General features: G+C 38.8%; 1 protein-coding gene across 1 annotated transcript; it reads left to right on the top strand.

The window, feature by feature from the left end:
- The first annotated feature begins 1,826 nt into the window (after window positions 1-1,826).
- Window positions 1,827-7,245, top strand: LOC140864185 (uncharacterized). Its single transcript, XM_073268165.1, has 10 exons — window positions 1,827-2,329; window positions 2,441-2,578; window positions 3,342-3,530; window positions 5,098-5,235; window positions 5,350-5,471; window positions 5,569-5,701; window positions 5,814-5,943; window positions 6,102-6,181; window positions 6,340-6,474; window positions 6,589-7,245. Exons 1-10 carry the CDS (start codon window positions 1,874-1,876, stop codon window positions 6,814-6,816), a joined length of 1,749 nt encoding a protein of 582 aa, XP_073124266.1. The 5' UTR covers window positions 1,827-1,873; the 3' UTR covers window positions 6,817-7,245.
- Window positions 7,246-15,499: the final 8,254 nt, after the last annotated feature.

Here is a 15,499-nt window from a genome sequence, read left to right as displayed (position 1 = left end):
CTTTTGATCTCATCTTATTCCTTCATATATCGGTGATATCTTGTTCGATGCAAATCACAAAAAAATTTCTTTCAGTGTGCTGCTATCCTTTTCATACCCATAAGAGAAATAAAGGGTAACTGGTTGGCAGAATCAATTGAGGAAGAAGAGCCAAACCTTAACGAAACGATAAATCACTAAAAATTTTAAAATGTTCTGAGCACTCCAAGATAGATGGAAAGTCGAAGCAACGATGAGGTCGGAAGCTTCTAACCCTCTTTCACCTCTTTTTTTTTTTCCTTTGAAATTTTTTTCCTAAAATGATGTGAGAGCATAACAGAAATGAAATAAACTTTAAAGATCCATCATTAAAAAATAGTACAACAAATTCGACCAGACAACATCAAGCATCGGGGAAATCATCACCTCATAATTATGGTATCCATAATTGCAAAAGAACATCGATAAACAACAAAGAAATCATATAATTTCACACCTGTTTTGACCTAAAAATAGATATAAGGATGAAAAGAAAAGGTTATGCACGTTTTTCCGCAAACACCATTCCAAGATAGGTCAATCTTCACGCAGTGTGTGTATCACTTTTTTCAAATACATTTATTTTAGATAGTGGGATGAAAGTAGAGAAAGGTTTTAAGAGATAAGAACTTTGATTTTGAAATTTGTAAAGGAATTTGAGAAAGAAATGTCGGAAGATGAGCGGGAGAAAAGTGCACTTTGCAGACGTGGAGGAGAAAAAAAGAAAAGGTGTTGTTTGTTTTTGTTTTTGTTTTTTTCTAATTTAAAATTTTGTCATACCAATGTACCAAATATTTATCACCTACTCATTCTTAATAAAATAGAAAAGATAAAAGAGATATAGTGTATATCACATTCTTTATATAAAATACCCATTTTATAAAATTTACGTGTATTTATGTATTATATTACACTCGCAACGCACACAAATAACTAATCTTATTGGAATATGTTGATCACAATTAAATTACATCATACATTTTCATAAAAATAAACAACGGTTAAAAAAATTGTGCATCACAAACTAAATTAAAATTAAAATCTTAGGGCTTGTTTGGTACCAGTACAATTAATCCTGGTATACTTTATCATATCCAATACTCCGTTCTTCTCGTCATATTATTTATCCATCTATTAATTATTTATTTTACATCAATCAAATCATTAATCATTTATCTTATATCAATCTAATCATTGAATTTAAATTACTATATTACCCTTATAAATAATATTATTTATATTTTATTTATTTTTAAAAAGAACAAAATGGTAATTTATTATTTTTATATAAAATTCAATCAATCAAATCAAATAAACTATAATATATCAATCAAATTAAATACTATATTAACTATCATTTTTTATCTATATTATATTACATTATATTACTTATCCAAGTACTATTTATCCTATCCTCGAATCAATCAATACTTATGTTACTAATGATTGAAAGATAAGGAAGCATGTGATGGAGAAATTTTACTTTTGACTTACCCTTAAAATAATGTGGATATTCCAAATATTAAATAATATTGAACAAAATTCTATTCTAGTCATGAAATTGGTTAATTACAACGCATTACTCGGGGCCAAAAAAAACAACCAAAAAAAAAAAAAGGAATTTTAAAATGCTATTTCCTTGGAAAGAGTTTACGTAATAAAATTGCCTACTTTTTTTTTTCCTATAAAAATTTCTAAATGGCATTCTCGTTATTTTAAGCATGAACAAGGACAATTTCTGCCAGAGTCAACTACGATAAATACTCACTTCTCCCCTTTTTCTAATTCATTTCGTGTCATTTCTCCGATCTCTTTTTTCTCTCCCGATTTCCACCTGGCGATCTCCGCAGTTTCAATGGAAGAAGAGAGATCAGTTTCCCTCCCCGCCGAATCCGCCGAGGAGAACAACCAAGGCTGGCAGAAGGTCTCGTACGCGAAGAAACAGCGCAAGAATCAGCCCAAGACGGTGTCGGATCATGCCACGGCGGCGCCGCCGAACGGATCCGCCGATAAAAACGGCGTCTTCAATAACTTGGAGAAGCATGCGGCGGAGAGACGGCTAAAATTGGAGGCTCAACGCGCCTCGGCGGCGATTTACGATGATGAGATTCCGGTGCGATCGAGGAAGAAATGGGCAGATGAAGTGGACGGGGACGTCAGCAGCGACGATGCTGATGCGAAGGAGAATAGTGCGTCCGAGGCGAATAAGAAGGAGAAGACAAAGAAGGTTAAGAAGCCTAAGGTTACGGTGGCGGAGGCTGCTGCGAAGATCGACGATTCTGATCTTGTTTCTTTCCTTTCTGGCGTTTCGGTAATTATACGGCTCCTTTTTCTTTTTCTTTTTCTTTGTTTTTGGTTTTCTTTTTGATTGTTTTGTGTTTGATTTTAAGCGTTATTGAGTTTTTTGGTGTTTTGGTGATAGGAATCTTATGAAGGGAAACAAGATATTCAATTGATGAGGTTTGCGGATTACTTTGGGCGTGCATTTTCGGCAGTGAGTGCGTCACAGTTTCCATGGCTGAAGCTTCTTAGAGAGTCTGCGGTGGCAAAATATGCTGACGTGAGTTGGTTAAACGTTGGATGGCATCCCATACTTTTTTATCTACATTTGTTTTAGCGTGTAAATGTCCTAAATTGGCGGGTGGTCTGTGATCACTTTTATGCGTGATGCGTAGTATGTTTTGGGGATTCAAGGAGAAAGTAGCATCATGTAGTAATTTCTGATTTTTCTTTGTCGAAGCCATAGAGTAGTTTTGGAGTGAACAGCATTTCCTCTTAGATTGTGCTAGTGGAAATTTTGGCAGTATTTGATGGTGCTCGAGGAATTCTGATTTTTTCCTTTGATGGTTTTAGTTTATGGACCTGCTAGTAATCTGTAGTATGGTTTTTCTCTCCTCTAATTGGTTCACATTCAATGATTTTCATCAGCTTGTCCGTATCTTCTATTTGTTGGTAGTTAGGGGGTCCCTCCCTGATCTGTAAAATTTTATAACGGTGACTGGATGTCGTATTCGATTTGGACATTGTTCTTCTTTCTCTTTTGGGAAAGTAATGGACTGACGAATTTTAATCGTTAATGCACCGACGTATTTTAATTGTTATCAAACTGAAATTATCGTTGATTTTGTAAAATTAAATTCTGCATGCATATAACCTTATTTTGGCCTTCATAGCACTGTTTCAACTCCTGCTGTTAGCAACTTAGCATCGAAAGACGTCTATGATTATATCCATGCCTGTTCTTGTTATATGTAGTTTTGGACATTTTTTTGTGACCTTCGTTAATGCCCGAATCCACTTGTTGTTTGATCTTTTACTAACAGATCCCATTGTCCTATGTACCGGAGGCTGTATACAAGACTTCAGTTGACTGGATCAGCCATCACTCATATGAGGCACTGGAGAATTTTTTGTTGTGGTCATTGGACAGCATTCTTCAGGACTTGGCAATCCAACAACCGGCTTCTAAGGGCTCAAAGAAGGGAGGGCCACCACCATCCTCAAAGTCTCAGGTAAATATGATCAATTTTCATTCTATTTTATTTTCGTTTCTTTTCTGTCCTTAGGGTTTACTTTAAATGTTGAAGTACAGTATCAGTGGGAAGTCAAATGTAGCTTTTGATGAAGAATTCCAATATGGAGACCGTTTTACTTCGAAACCTGTACCCATTCTCTTTGATATATTTGAGCTTGTAGGTTACTGTGATTACATAAAACTTGGAATTGTGGAATGCCAATTATCGCTCTCCCATAGTTGTATGTGGTACCTAAACTTCCCTGTGGCTATACATTTTCATGAACATCTCATCCATTTTCCGGTGTTTGTTGAAGAATCGAAGTTCTAGGAAGAAAATGTGAAATGCTGGAAATATCTGTTATTTCACACCATGATTGTCCTCAGCCTTCTCCACTCAATTATTCTTGCAGAAGTACCAAATTCTATACCTAATCTATCCAAAAAAGTCAATTTTCTCTTTTCTTCGGTATATTTTTCTGCAACTGCATGCAGCTCTCTCTGACTATTATTCTTGTGAGTTGGACAACCTGTTTCTAAGAGTATGTTAGTAGTAAGAGAGTTTCTTCTTTTTCTCATGTAATTATTTGTCTCCTTGTCCCAACACCTAGCTTATTTTTGTGAAAAATTTTGAAATGCTTAGTAAACTAATATCAAATTATTTACTGATTCATATTTCATTCTATCCACGAGCAAGAGTGAGAACGTAATGTGGTTCCAGACTTCCAGGCATGAAAAAAGTTGAAGTTGTATCTATGTTGGCTGATTGGTGTGATATACTACTTGAAGTTTTAGCTGCACTTTCACCTGAGAACGATTGCCCAGAACATTTGATGAAGTTGTTTTGACTAAAAAATCTCTTCTTACGAGAGAAAAGGAGTCGAGCTTTTTATTCCATTATATCTGTTCAAGGTTTAGGAGTTAAGGTGTTGAGCCGTTTGACAGACCATAGAATGTTTTGTTAGTTGTTTGACAGTCTTTGTATTTTAGGTGTCTTTCTAGTTCAGTCTCTCAATTTATTCGTGTCCTAATTTAGTCCCTCGTATATTTTAAGTTGCCGTAATCACATCCCCGGTGTTAACTTCCTCGTCGATATTTAGCGGATTGAACGTACTCGAGGTGCTAAATTAGCGCACGAGTCAATTTGAGGGTTTGAGCCGACAAGAGGGCTAATCTACAGGGACGATTTTATATGTTATCCCGGTGTTATAATCCGGTTAGCTGAAAACACTTTATCTGACCCTCACATGTTCGATATGTTAAGTATTGATGGTGAAGTTAACGTCGGGACATGACCGGGACAACTTGTAATACTTGAGGTACTAAATTAGCACGAGTAAATTGAAGGACTGAACTGGAACAAGGCTAAACTAAAGGGACATTTTTATGTATATCCATCTGATTCATGGTTGTTAAATTGTTTGAAACTCTAAGCTTTTAACACTGATTTTATGTGTGAAACATCTTCGCAATTCTAAGGAAAGAATGTGACAGTTGAGATTTGTCAATTTTATAATTTTTATCCCTAGTGATCTGAACTGTTTTTTTTTTTGCTGATATGGCAGGTTGCTATCTTTGTAGTGTTAGCAATGGTATTACGTCGGAAACCGGATGTTTTAATCAATGTGTTACCAAAATTGAGTGAAAACTCAAAATACCAAGGACAAGATAAGCTTCTAGTTATTATATGGATGTCTATTCAGGCGAGTTTCACATATGCTTATTCACTTTAGAATCAATTCTCATCATAAAAATTTGTTAATCTTTGTCCCGTTTGAATCTTGTATTTTAAGCTGACATGTGACCTTTTACTGTAGGCTTGTCAAGGAGATCTAGCTGTTGGATTGTACTTGTGGGCACATCATATTTTGCCAATACTTGGAGGAAAATCAGGGTCTAATCCGCAGTCTAGGGATCTTGTCTTGCAGATAGTGGAAAGGTTTGGAATTTCAGTTACTGTACTTGATGTTTCAACTTTCAAGTTTTCAACATGTTATCAGATTAGTTCCCATTAACATGCTAAGTTTGTGTATCAGAATTGTGTCTGCTCCAAAGGCTCGTGGTATATTAGTAAATAGTGCTGTAAGGAAGGGGGAACGTCTGGTGCCACCTGCAGCACTTGACCTACTATTACATTTAACTTTCCCTGCATCCTCTGTTCGAGTTAAGGTAGTAGGAGTCTTTGATTTACATCAACAATATCTTTAAAACTCCATAGAGTAGTTCCGGCTCTTTGCTCCATCCTTGTACCAATTTTAACATTTGCTGCTGTGTGTATCAGGCGACTGAAAGGTTTGAGGCAGTTTACCCAATTCTCAGAGAGGTTGCTCTTGCTGGTTCTCCTGGAAGCAAGGCCATGAAGCAAGTGTCATATAAAATACAAGCTTTAGCTGTAAAAGCAGCTGGAGAAGGTAATTCTGAACTTGGAGATGCTCTACATTTTTGGTCTTTTTTTGGTAGTTCATTTTTAATCTTTTTTACTCAAGTACTGGAGGATGCTATTTAACCTATACGGTACTCTACAAGTAGTTACGAATTTGAAATGCATTTGGCAAATGATGCTATGCAGGGATCCCTGAGCTATCCAGGGAAGCAACTAGCATCTTCATATGGTGTTTGACCCAGAGCCCTGATTGTTACCAACAGTGGGTAGGTTTCTTTAGTTGGGATCTTGAATTTGCCTTACTCTTCTTTACACCGGTTCATTTCCCGTAATGTGCAAATTTTCTGCGGATACGAACTACAGCTGCTGCTGTGTGTACCTTTCGTATACCAAATCATTGATGCTATACAATTGATTTGAACAGGACAAGATATATTTGGATTACATAGAAGCTAGTGTAGCTATCCTGAGGAAGCTTGCTGAGGACTGGAAAGAATTTTCTTCAAAACAGTCTTCTCTTCAAGCTCTTGGAGATACTCTGAAGAGTTTTAGGCAAAAGGTAGGCCCTTTTTATCGTCAGTTTTGATTTGCTCAGAGTTAAAACTTTCGTTGTGTATTTCCTCGTCTATAAGTTGGAAGTTACGGCTCATTCAATTTCAACTTCATTTTGTAGAACGAGAAAGCATTAAGTGGTGGAGTTGATGATGCTCGGCAGCCTTTCTTTAAAGATGCTGATAAGTACTGTAAGTCGATATCAGGAAAGTTATCCAGTGGTGGTGGCTGCGTGAAAACTGTGGTGTTTACTATCGCCGTTTTGGCTGTGGGAGCTGCTGTTATCTCCCCAATCGTCGATTCATGGGATTTGAAAAAGCTTTCAGTTTTGTTCGATGCCAACCAATAAGTTAAAGATTTTGGTGGGTCCTGGAGACGTCAAAGATAGGTTTTCGGCTCCTTCCACCTTTCAAAAACTAATCACAATTATTATGAAGAGGGAAAGCTGGGTTTTCGTGCAATAGCGAGTCCTAGCAGGTACACTTGAGTTCAAATATATTTGGTAGAGGTACAGCCATGGAACTTATCTCCGTTTCATTTCGTTCCGTTCCGTTCATTTTATAATTTTTATTATTGGTTTAGGGTTAATTATACTTTGATGTAATTCCGCACAATCCAGTTTTGTTTTTCACAAAGAACCCCCTTTTTTTTGGTCCTATGAAGTAGGCCATTTTGTGAGATGAAATTACCTTTGATAGATTTGGAAATGATTGTTGATTTGTTATTTTAGATATTATTATTATTATTATTATTATTATTATTATTATTATTATTATTATTATTATTATTATTATTTTGGTGTAAAATCATTTTGGTCATTGCTTGTGATGTGTGACGTGTCAGATGGTCCTCGATCAATGAATTCGATGCTTTTGGCCCTTTGATATCGATTCTATGTTTAATAGTTGAAACTAACGAAAAAGTTCACGTTTTAAAATTTCCACCCATAATTTTTGAGTCGGAGAAGACACTCACAATTGTTCCACCCGAAATTCTTGAGTTGGAGAAGAGACTGCTACAATTGCTACAATTGAACATTGAATATGAGGAACATTGAATATGAGATTTCATCGTAAATTTGGGGTCTGAGTTACAAACAACGATGACAATGGTTGGATCCCATGTCAAACCCGTTTTGAACTGTACATGTTAGACCCGGTTAATATTTGATTGACAATATTAATTGACACACAAAATGATTATTAAAAGGATAATAAAGTAGAAAATGAAATGTACAAAAAAATTCACGATTCAAATTGATATATTTATATGTACATTAGATTAGGCTAGTAGAGTGCACGTGCAACGCGTTATACGTGGGTAAAGATGAATTAAATTAAAATAGTGGATTTTAAACAAACTGTCCTATGCAGCTGAATTGCTTTCTCATTATCTTTTACGTTTGTACAAAAAGTAGAGCAATAACTGCTCTTCAGCCTTTCTATACAGGCTTCAAGTGTAACACCCGGTATTTTTAAATACGTAAATCCGCATGCATAATTAGGATATTTAATTATTTAAATTTTAGATTTATGGGTTAAATAATTATGTGAATTATTTGTGCATGATTTAATTTATTTTTAAGCATTTAACCCATAATTAGTGATTTTTATGATTTTTAGTATTTTAATTAATTGTTTTGATCGCGTAGACGGGAACGTGGACGGACGAGATACCAAAATATTTTTAGCCAAAAATATTTTATGAGTTTTATGAGCCTCAAAATAATATTTTAAGGTGTTTTGTCAAGAAAATTATAGTATTTAATTATATATTTATTTAGGAGTTTATTTTTAGCCAAAATAAGTCATTTTAATGACTTTTATTAATGTTTAAAAATCCCTTAAATTTATATTTCGGGATTTATCTTTTATATCAGATTATTTTGTATTTTTAAAAGTTTAAAATCTTATATTTATTTTATATTATCTACCTAATTATTTTATGTTAGTTATTATCCTAGATTATTCCTAATTATCAAAATTTAAAACAAAAACCTATCCTACTCTAACTCCATCAGCCGACACCTTCTCCTTCCACCCCATTCTCACGTTTTCAGCAGAAACCTTCAAGCTTCCATAGCCAACTTTCGAACGTTTTGTCAAGTTTTCGTCCAATCGTCGTCCCGGAAACGTCCTACGCACTTAGCTCTTTATTTGCATCGGTGAAAGGCATGTTTTCTTCCGCTTTTTAAGACCATATCAGTGGGTGTATGTGTGAGTGTGTATGCATCAGATTATGTACTGTCCTGTTCGATTTTTGTAAGAAACTTTGGATTTTGAATGAACTATTCACGTTTTTCTGCATGTGTTGGCTTGTTCATGATGCATACTCATGTTTTCAAGGAAGGGGCCGATCCAGGGCTGCTGGCCACGTCTAGGGTGATGTCTTAGGGTCCCTAGGATTGAATGGCATGCCTGGTTCGAGCCATGCATGGCCAGGAGAGGAGCTGGTTCAGAACAGGTCCTAGGGTGCGCAGGTTGAGCGATGTTGGGAGATTGGGTCGTTCTCGGTCCATAAGGCGTGTTTTAGACTGATTCCAGTTGGGTTAGAACCACAAGACATAGGGAAAGGTAATCCAAGTTGTGCTCCGGCCAGTGGTGGCCGGATCTGGGCGGCCGAACGGTCGGAACTCTGCTGTCGCGCGCAGGAGGCGAGCAGAATAAGGGCTAGTTTGTTTTGGTTCGTTCTCCTTCGTTAGGGCTCGGATTGGGCTGGTTTTTAGCTTGTTGGAAACGTCTTGAAGAGGGCTAGGGGTAGGTGGTGGTGCTCCGGCCAGGGGACGGACGGAGCATGGCGGCAGCAGCCCCGGAAAGCTGCTGCTCGCGGCCGAGGAGAAGGATAAGAGAGGGGTTCGGGTTCTAGGGTTTCTAGCTGGTCCGGGTCGGGCTGTGGGTTTCGGGTCGGGTCAGTGCGTCATGGGTTATGCTAGTTGGGTCCGGGTCCGGGTTAAGTGAGTCGGGCTCGGGTATTTTTATTTTTAAGTTTTAGGTTTAATTAAGTATTTAATGGGCCTAATTAAATCCCAAAATTTAATTGGGCTCCATTTAATTATTTTGAGTCAAATTTATTTATTTTGGGCTTAATTAATTTAATTAAGTAAGTCCATTAATTTTATGGGCCTTGGGGGCCCATGAAAATTATTGGGCCAGTCTTTGGGCTTTTGGGCCAATTGGGCCAGAATAGAGTGTTAATGGGCTTAAATTAATTATTTGGGCTTAGAATTGTATTTTTGGGCTTAAGTATGTTATTGGGCCATTCTCAGTGTTAATGGGCCAGATTTAAGAAAAATGGGCTTGAGTGTTAGGGCCAGCAGTTCAGGACAACCCATGAGAAATTGCATGTGTCCTGAATATATATTTAATTATTTTTTTTTTTATGCATGGAAGTTATTTTTATATTTATATGATAGTATGAAATTTAAATTAAATATATATGAAGGACACACATTTTATTCAAGTACATGCATTCATGAAATAATATTTTATGCATGATTTAATGTTTAAGGTTGAGCAAGAAAATATTTTATGTTGGAAGTTGAAGTAGTGTGACAATTTAAGGGGGATTCGTCCCCATATGATTGAAGGGCAGTTTACTGCCAATTTAAGAGGTGATTCGTCACCGGCCACGTATGTTGGTTTCCACGCTGATCAGTATTTAATGTATGATTTAAGGTTACACTACGGATACAACCATGCGATGTTAGAAAATTAATTGCTCAACAATGTTATGTATTATGTTATTTAAGTTTATTTAAGTTAAGTTATGTTATGTAATTTTTAAGCATGCTCATTCATGTATATGTATGTATTAGTATTTAATTGTTTTAAATTATTTTAAACCCTTGTTATGTTAGCATGTTGGGCCTCTAGGCTCACTACACTGGTATGGTGCAGGTGAGTACGTTGAGGAGGATGTTGTACCCACCGGAGGCGAGGATGTATGAGCGGACATGCAGTGACCCCGTGACCGTGATAGATGTCTGAGTCACGTGCATGTTTATTTATGTCAGCATGCTATATTTTATATTATTTTTCAGTGGTTGAGAATTTTGAATATTTTTATGGAATATTGTTAGTGCATGCAAATTTTAATCATTTTATTTATGCAGTATTTTTAATTAAATATTTGACTCAGATATTTATTTTATTTTAAAGAATGCATTTTTATTTAAGTGTTTAATTGTTTATTTATTTATTTATTTATTTTAAAACTTTTTATTCTGTGCATATATGTATGGGCATATATGTACATATTTTATTTAGTAAGTATAAAAAAAAAAAAATTCCGCATATTTATTTATTAATTATAGAGATAGGGTCGTTTCAGTTGGTATCAGAGCACGGTCCTCGGAGGGGTCATTACTGCTATGCGAGCTCAGAAATCCACGCTACCGGTCTGTAAGTTTTAAGTGTTTATAGCATGATTTAATTTTTAGAATTTCAGTTAGCATTAAATTTTAAACCACTTAGTTATGCATGGCGATTTACGTAAAGAAACATGTGGTGGATTACATTACCCAGTTCGAGAGAGGGTGTCGCTTCGTGCCTCTTTTGCTGAGTGCACCAGACAAGTTGAGACAGTTTGTGGATTGCGGGCTGACATCAAGCATGACGTTCGCATGTTGGATGTCACTACTTACGAGGCGGCAGTTAGCAGAGCATTGCGTTCTGAGGAAGGGAGACGAGAGATGCAGAGGTAACAGCAAAGCAAGAGGCAGTTCCAGCCAGGAGCTTATCGACCATCTTCGCAGCCTTCTGCGAAGAAGAAGTTTACTGGGCCGTCTAAGGGCCCGAATCAGCAGGGACAACAGCAGAGGCCTTAGGGGCGCCAGCCGCAGCAGCAGTAGAGGGGCGGGGCCCCTAAGACAGGAGTAGTTCCCTTGTGCCCATAGTGTTAGAGGCCTCACTCAGGTCAGTGTTTGATCGGTTCCAACGTTTGCTACCACTGCAAGGAGCTAGGTAATGGGGCATACAACTGCTCAAGGAAGAAGAACACCACTGGGCGGGTGTTTGTCATGCAGGCTGAGGAGGCATACCCAGATACCTCCTTAATCATCGGGAAAATTCTACTAGGAGGAAACTTCACGTTTGCGTTGCTAGATTCAGGGGCTACGCATTCGTTTATCTCTCTGGAGTTTATCAGGCGGGTAGGCATCACACCTGAGAGTAGTGACAGTGGGTATGATGTTACTATGCCGTCAGGACAGATTATTTCTACCTCGAAGGTTATTCGAGGACTGGAGTTAGAGCTGCAGGGACACTCCATTCGAGCAGATGTAGTAGTTTTGCCATTGAGTGGATTCGATTTGATTTTGGGCATGGACTGGTTGACAGTCAATGGAGCTTCGATTGATTTTCGTCGGAGATCAGTGTCAGTGAGACCTACAGTGGGCGATCCGTTCACTTTTCATGCATCTCAGAGCAGTGATATTCCTCAGGTGATATCTCTTATTCGGGCGAGGAAGTTGTTGAGACGGGGTTGCCAGGGGTTTCTAGCGAGCATTGTCACGACACAGAGCCATCTAGCAGATCATTATCAGAGATAGAGGTGGTTCGTGACTTTTCGGATGTCTTTCCGGAGGATGTTGCAGGAATTCCACCAGTGAGAGATGTGGAGTTCGGCATCGACTTAGTGCCAGACACCGTGCTTATCTCTAAGGCACCGTACAGACTTGCTTCTACCGAGATGAAAGAGTTGAAGGAGAAGATTCAGGAGTTGTTAGAGAAAGGCTTTGTTCGTCCTAGCTTTTCTCCGTGGGGAGCTCCGGTGTTATTTGTGAAGAAGAAGGATGGCAGTATGAGACTGTGCATCGATTACCGAGAGCTTAACAGGGTCACAGTGAAGAACAAGTATCCACTGCCGAGGATAGAGGATTTATTTGACCAGTTGCAGGGAGCTTCAGTGTTCTCCAAGATCGACCTGCGATCTGGTTATCATCAGTTGCGTGTCAGAGATGCAGATGTGTCCAAGACTGCTTTCAGGACACGATATGGGCATTACGAGTTCTTAGTGATGTCATTTGGGATGACCAATGCTCCAGCGGTTTTCATGGATCTCATGAACCGAGTCTTTCAGCCGTATTTAGATCAGTTCATCATAGTCTTTATTGATGATATTTTGATCTATTCTAGGAGCATCGAGGAGCATAGACAGCATCTTCAGACGGCCTTGCAGACTTTGAGGGAGCATCGGTTGTATGCCAAGTTTAGCAAGTGCGAGTTTTGGCTTGAGCAGGTGGCATTTCTTGGCCACATTATTTCGAGGGATGGGATTGCAGTTGATCAGTCTAAGGTTGAGGCAGTGCAGAATTGGGGTATTCCGAAGAATGCTTCAGAGATTCGCAGTTTCTTGGGTTTGGCAGGATATTATAGGAAGTTTATCAAGGGTTTTTCCTCTATTGCAGTACCCTTGACTTCCTTGACCAAGAAGAATGCGAAGTTTATCTGGAGTTCAGCCTGTCAGAGGAGCTTCGATCAGCTGAAGGAAGCACTCACTACTGCACCAGTATTAGCGATGACAGTACCACACGAGGAGTTAGTGGTGTACACCGACGCGTCTAAACTAGGTTTAGGCGCAGTGCTTATGCAGTGTGGTAAGGTTATTGCGTATGCGTCGAGACAGCTGAAGATTCATGAGCAGAATTATCCGACGCATGACTTGGAGTTGGCAGCAGTGGTTTTCGCTTTGAAAATCTAGAAGCACTATCTGTATGGCGAGAAGTGCAAGATTTTCACAGACCACAAGAGTCTCAAGTACTTCTTCACACAGAAGGAGTTGAACATGAGACAGCGCAGATGGTTGGAGTTGGTGAAGGAATATGATTGCGACATTAGCTACCATCCGGGTAAAGCTAATGTAGTGGCCGATGCTTTGAGTCGGAAGTCGTCAGTGGTATCGTGTTTGACAGTACAGTTACCACTACAGAGCGAGATTCAGAGATTTGGTTTGGAGTGTTATCCGAGTGGTCGCGCACCGAGCTTGTCAGTGTTGACGGTGCAGCCAGTTCTGCGAGATCGGATTAGGGAGGGACAGTCCACTGATGAGGAGTTACAGCGATGGAGACAGAGAGATGAGGCTAGAGGTAATCTCTTGTATACAGTGGAGGATGGTATCGTTCAGTACCGTGGGAGGATGTGGGTACCGAACGTCGATCAGTTGAGAGCTGAGATTTTAGTAGAGGCTCACACATCTCCGTACTCCATTCACCCCGGAAGTACGAAGATGTACAAAGACTTGCAGCTATTGTATTGGTGGCCCGGGATGAAGAGTGACATCGGGAGAGTGGTGTCAGAGTGCTTGACTTGTCAGCAAGTCAAGGCAGAGCATCAGCGTCCAGCAGGACTTCTTAGACCTCTTCCTATTCCGGAATGGAAATGAGAGAATATTACGATGGACTTTGTGGTTGGCTTACCGAGGAGTGCCAGAGGGTGCACAGCGATTTGGGTGATTGTGGATATACTCACCAAGTCAGCTCATTTCTTGCCGGTGAGGACTACTTATACTTTGACACAGTATGCAGAGCTTTACATCAGAGAGATTGTTAGACTGCATGGCATACCAGTGTCTATTGTGTCAGACAGAGATCCGAGATTCACATCTGCGTTTTGGAAGAGTCTGCACACAGCTTTGGGGACGAGGCTTTTGTTCAGTACAGCATTTCATCCCCAGACAGATGGTCAGTCTGAGATGGTGATCCAGGTTCTCGAGGATCTTCTGAGAGCTTGTGTCATTGATTTTCGGGGCTCTTGGGAGACTAGACTGCCATTAGTGGAGTTTACCTATAACAACAGTTTTCAGTCGTCTATAGGTATGGCTCCTTATGCAGCCTTGTATGGGAGGAGATGTAGATCTCCTGTGCATTGGGATGAGGTTGGTGAGCGGATTTTACTGGGTCCTGAGATTGTGCAGCAGACAGCTGACATTGTGACTCAGATTCGAGATAGGATGCGGACTGCTCAGAGTCGGCAGAAGAGTTATGCAGATGCCAGACGACGAGATTTGGAGTTCGCTGTAGGTGATCACGTATTCCTGAAGGTGTCACCGATGAAGGGAGTAGTGCGTTTTGGACGGAGGGGCAAGCTTAATCCGAGATATATAGGGCCATTCGAGATCTTGGAGAGAGTTGGCACGTTGGCCTACCGTTTAGCTCTACCACCGGGGCTAGCGGCAGTGCACAACGTTTTCCATGTATCCATGCTTCGGAGATATGTCTCCAACCCGTCGCATGTGTTGGATTTCGAGCCCTTACAGTTGCCACCAGATCTAGTGTATGAGGAGAGGCCAGTGCGGATCTTGGCAAGGGAGGAGCGGAGGCTTAGGACGCGGGTCATACCGATGGTCAGAGTCCAGTGGCTGAATCACTCAGAGGAGGAAGCTACTTGGGAGACCAAGGCAGACATGAGGATTCGCTACCCGGAGTTGTTCGGGTAAGTACTTTAAATTTCGAGGACGAAATTCAATTTAAGGGGGGGAGAATTGTAACACCCGGTATTTTTAAATACGTAAATCCGCATGCATAATTAGGATATTTAATTATTTAAATTTTAGATTTATGGGTTAAATAATTATGTGAATTATTTGTGCATGATTTAATTTATTTTTAAGCATTTAACCCATAATTAGTGATTTTTATGATTTTTAGTATTTTAATTAATTGTTTTGATCGCGTAGACGGGAACGTGGACGGACGAGATACCAAAATATTTTTAGCCAAAAATATTTTATGAGTTTTATGAGCCTCAAAATAATATTTTAAGGTGTTTTGTCAAGAAAATTATAGTATTTAATTATATATTTATTTAGGAGTTTATTTTTAGCCAAAATAAGTCATTTTAATGACTTTTATTAATGTTTAAAAATCCCTTAAATTTATATTTCGGGATTTATCTTTTATATCAGATTATTTTGTATTTTTAAAAGTTTAAAATCTTATATTTATGTTATATTATCTACCTAATTATTTTATGTTAGTTATTATCCTAGATTATTCCTAATTATCAAAATTTAAAACAAAAACCTATCCTACTCTA

Source organism: Henckelia pumila, chromosome 4 (genome assembly GCF_033568475.1).
Source record: "Henckelia pumila isolate YLH828 chromosome 4, ASM3356847v2, whole genome shotgun sequence".
In the NCBI taxonomy this organism is placed as follows: domain Eukaryota; kingdom Viridiplantae; phylum Streptophyta; class Magnoliopsida; order Lamiales; family Gesneriaceae; genus Henckelia; species Henckelia pumila.
This window is presented reverse-complemented; position numbering and strand designations above follow the sequence as displayed.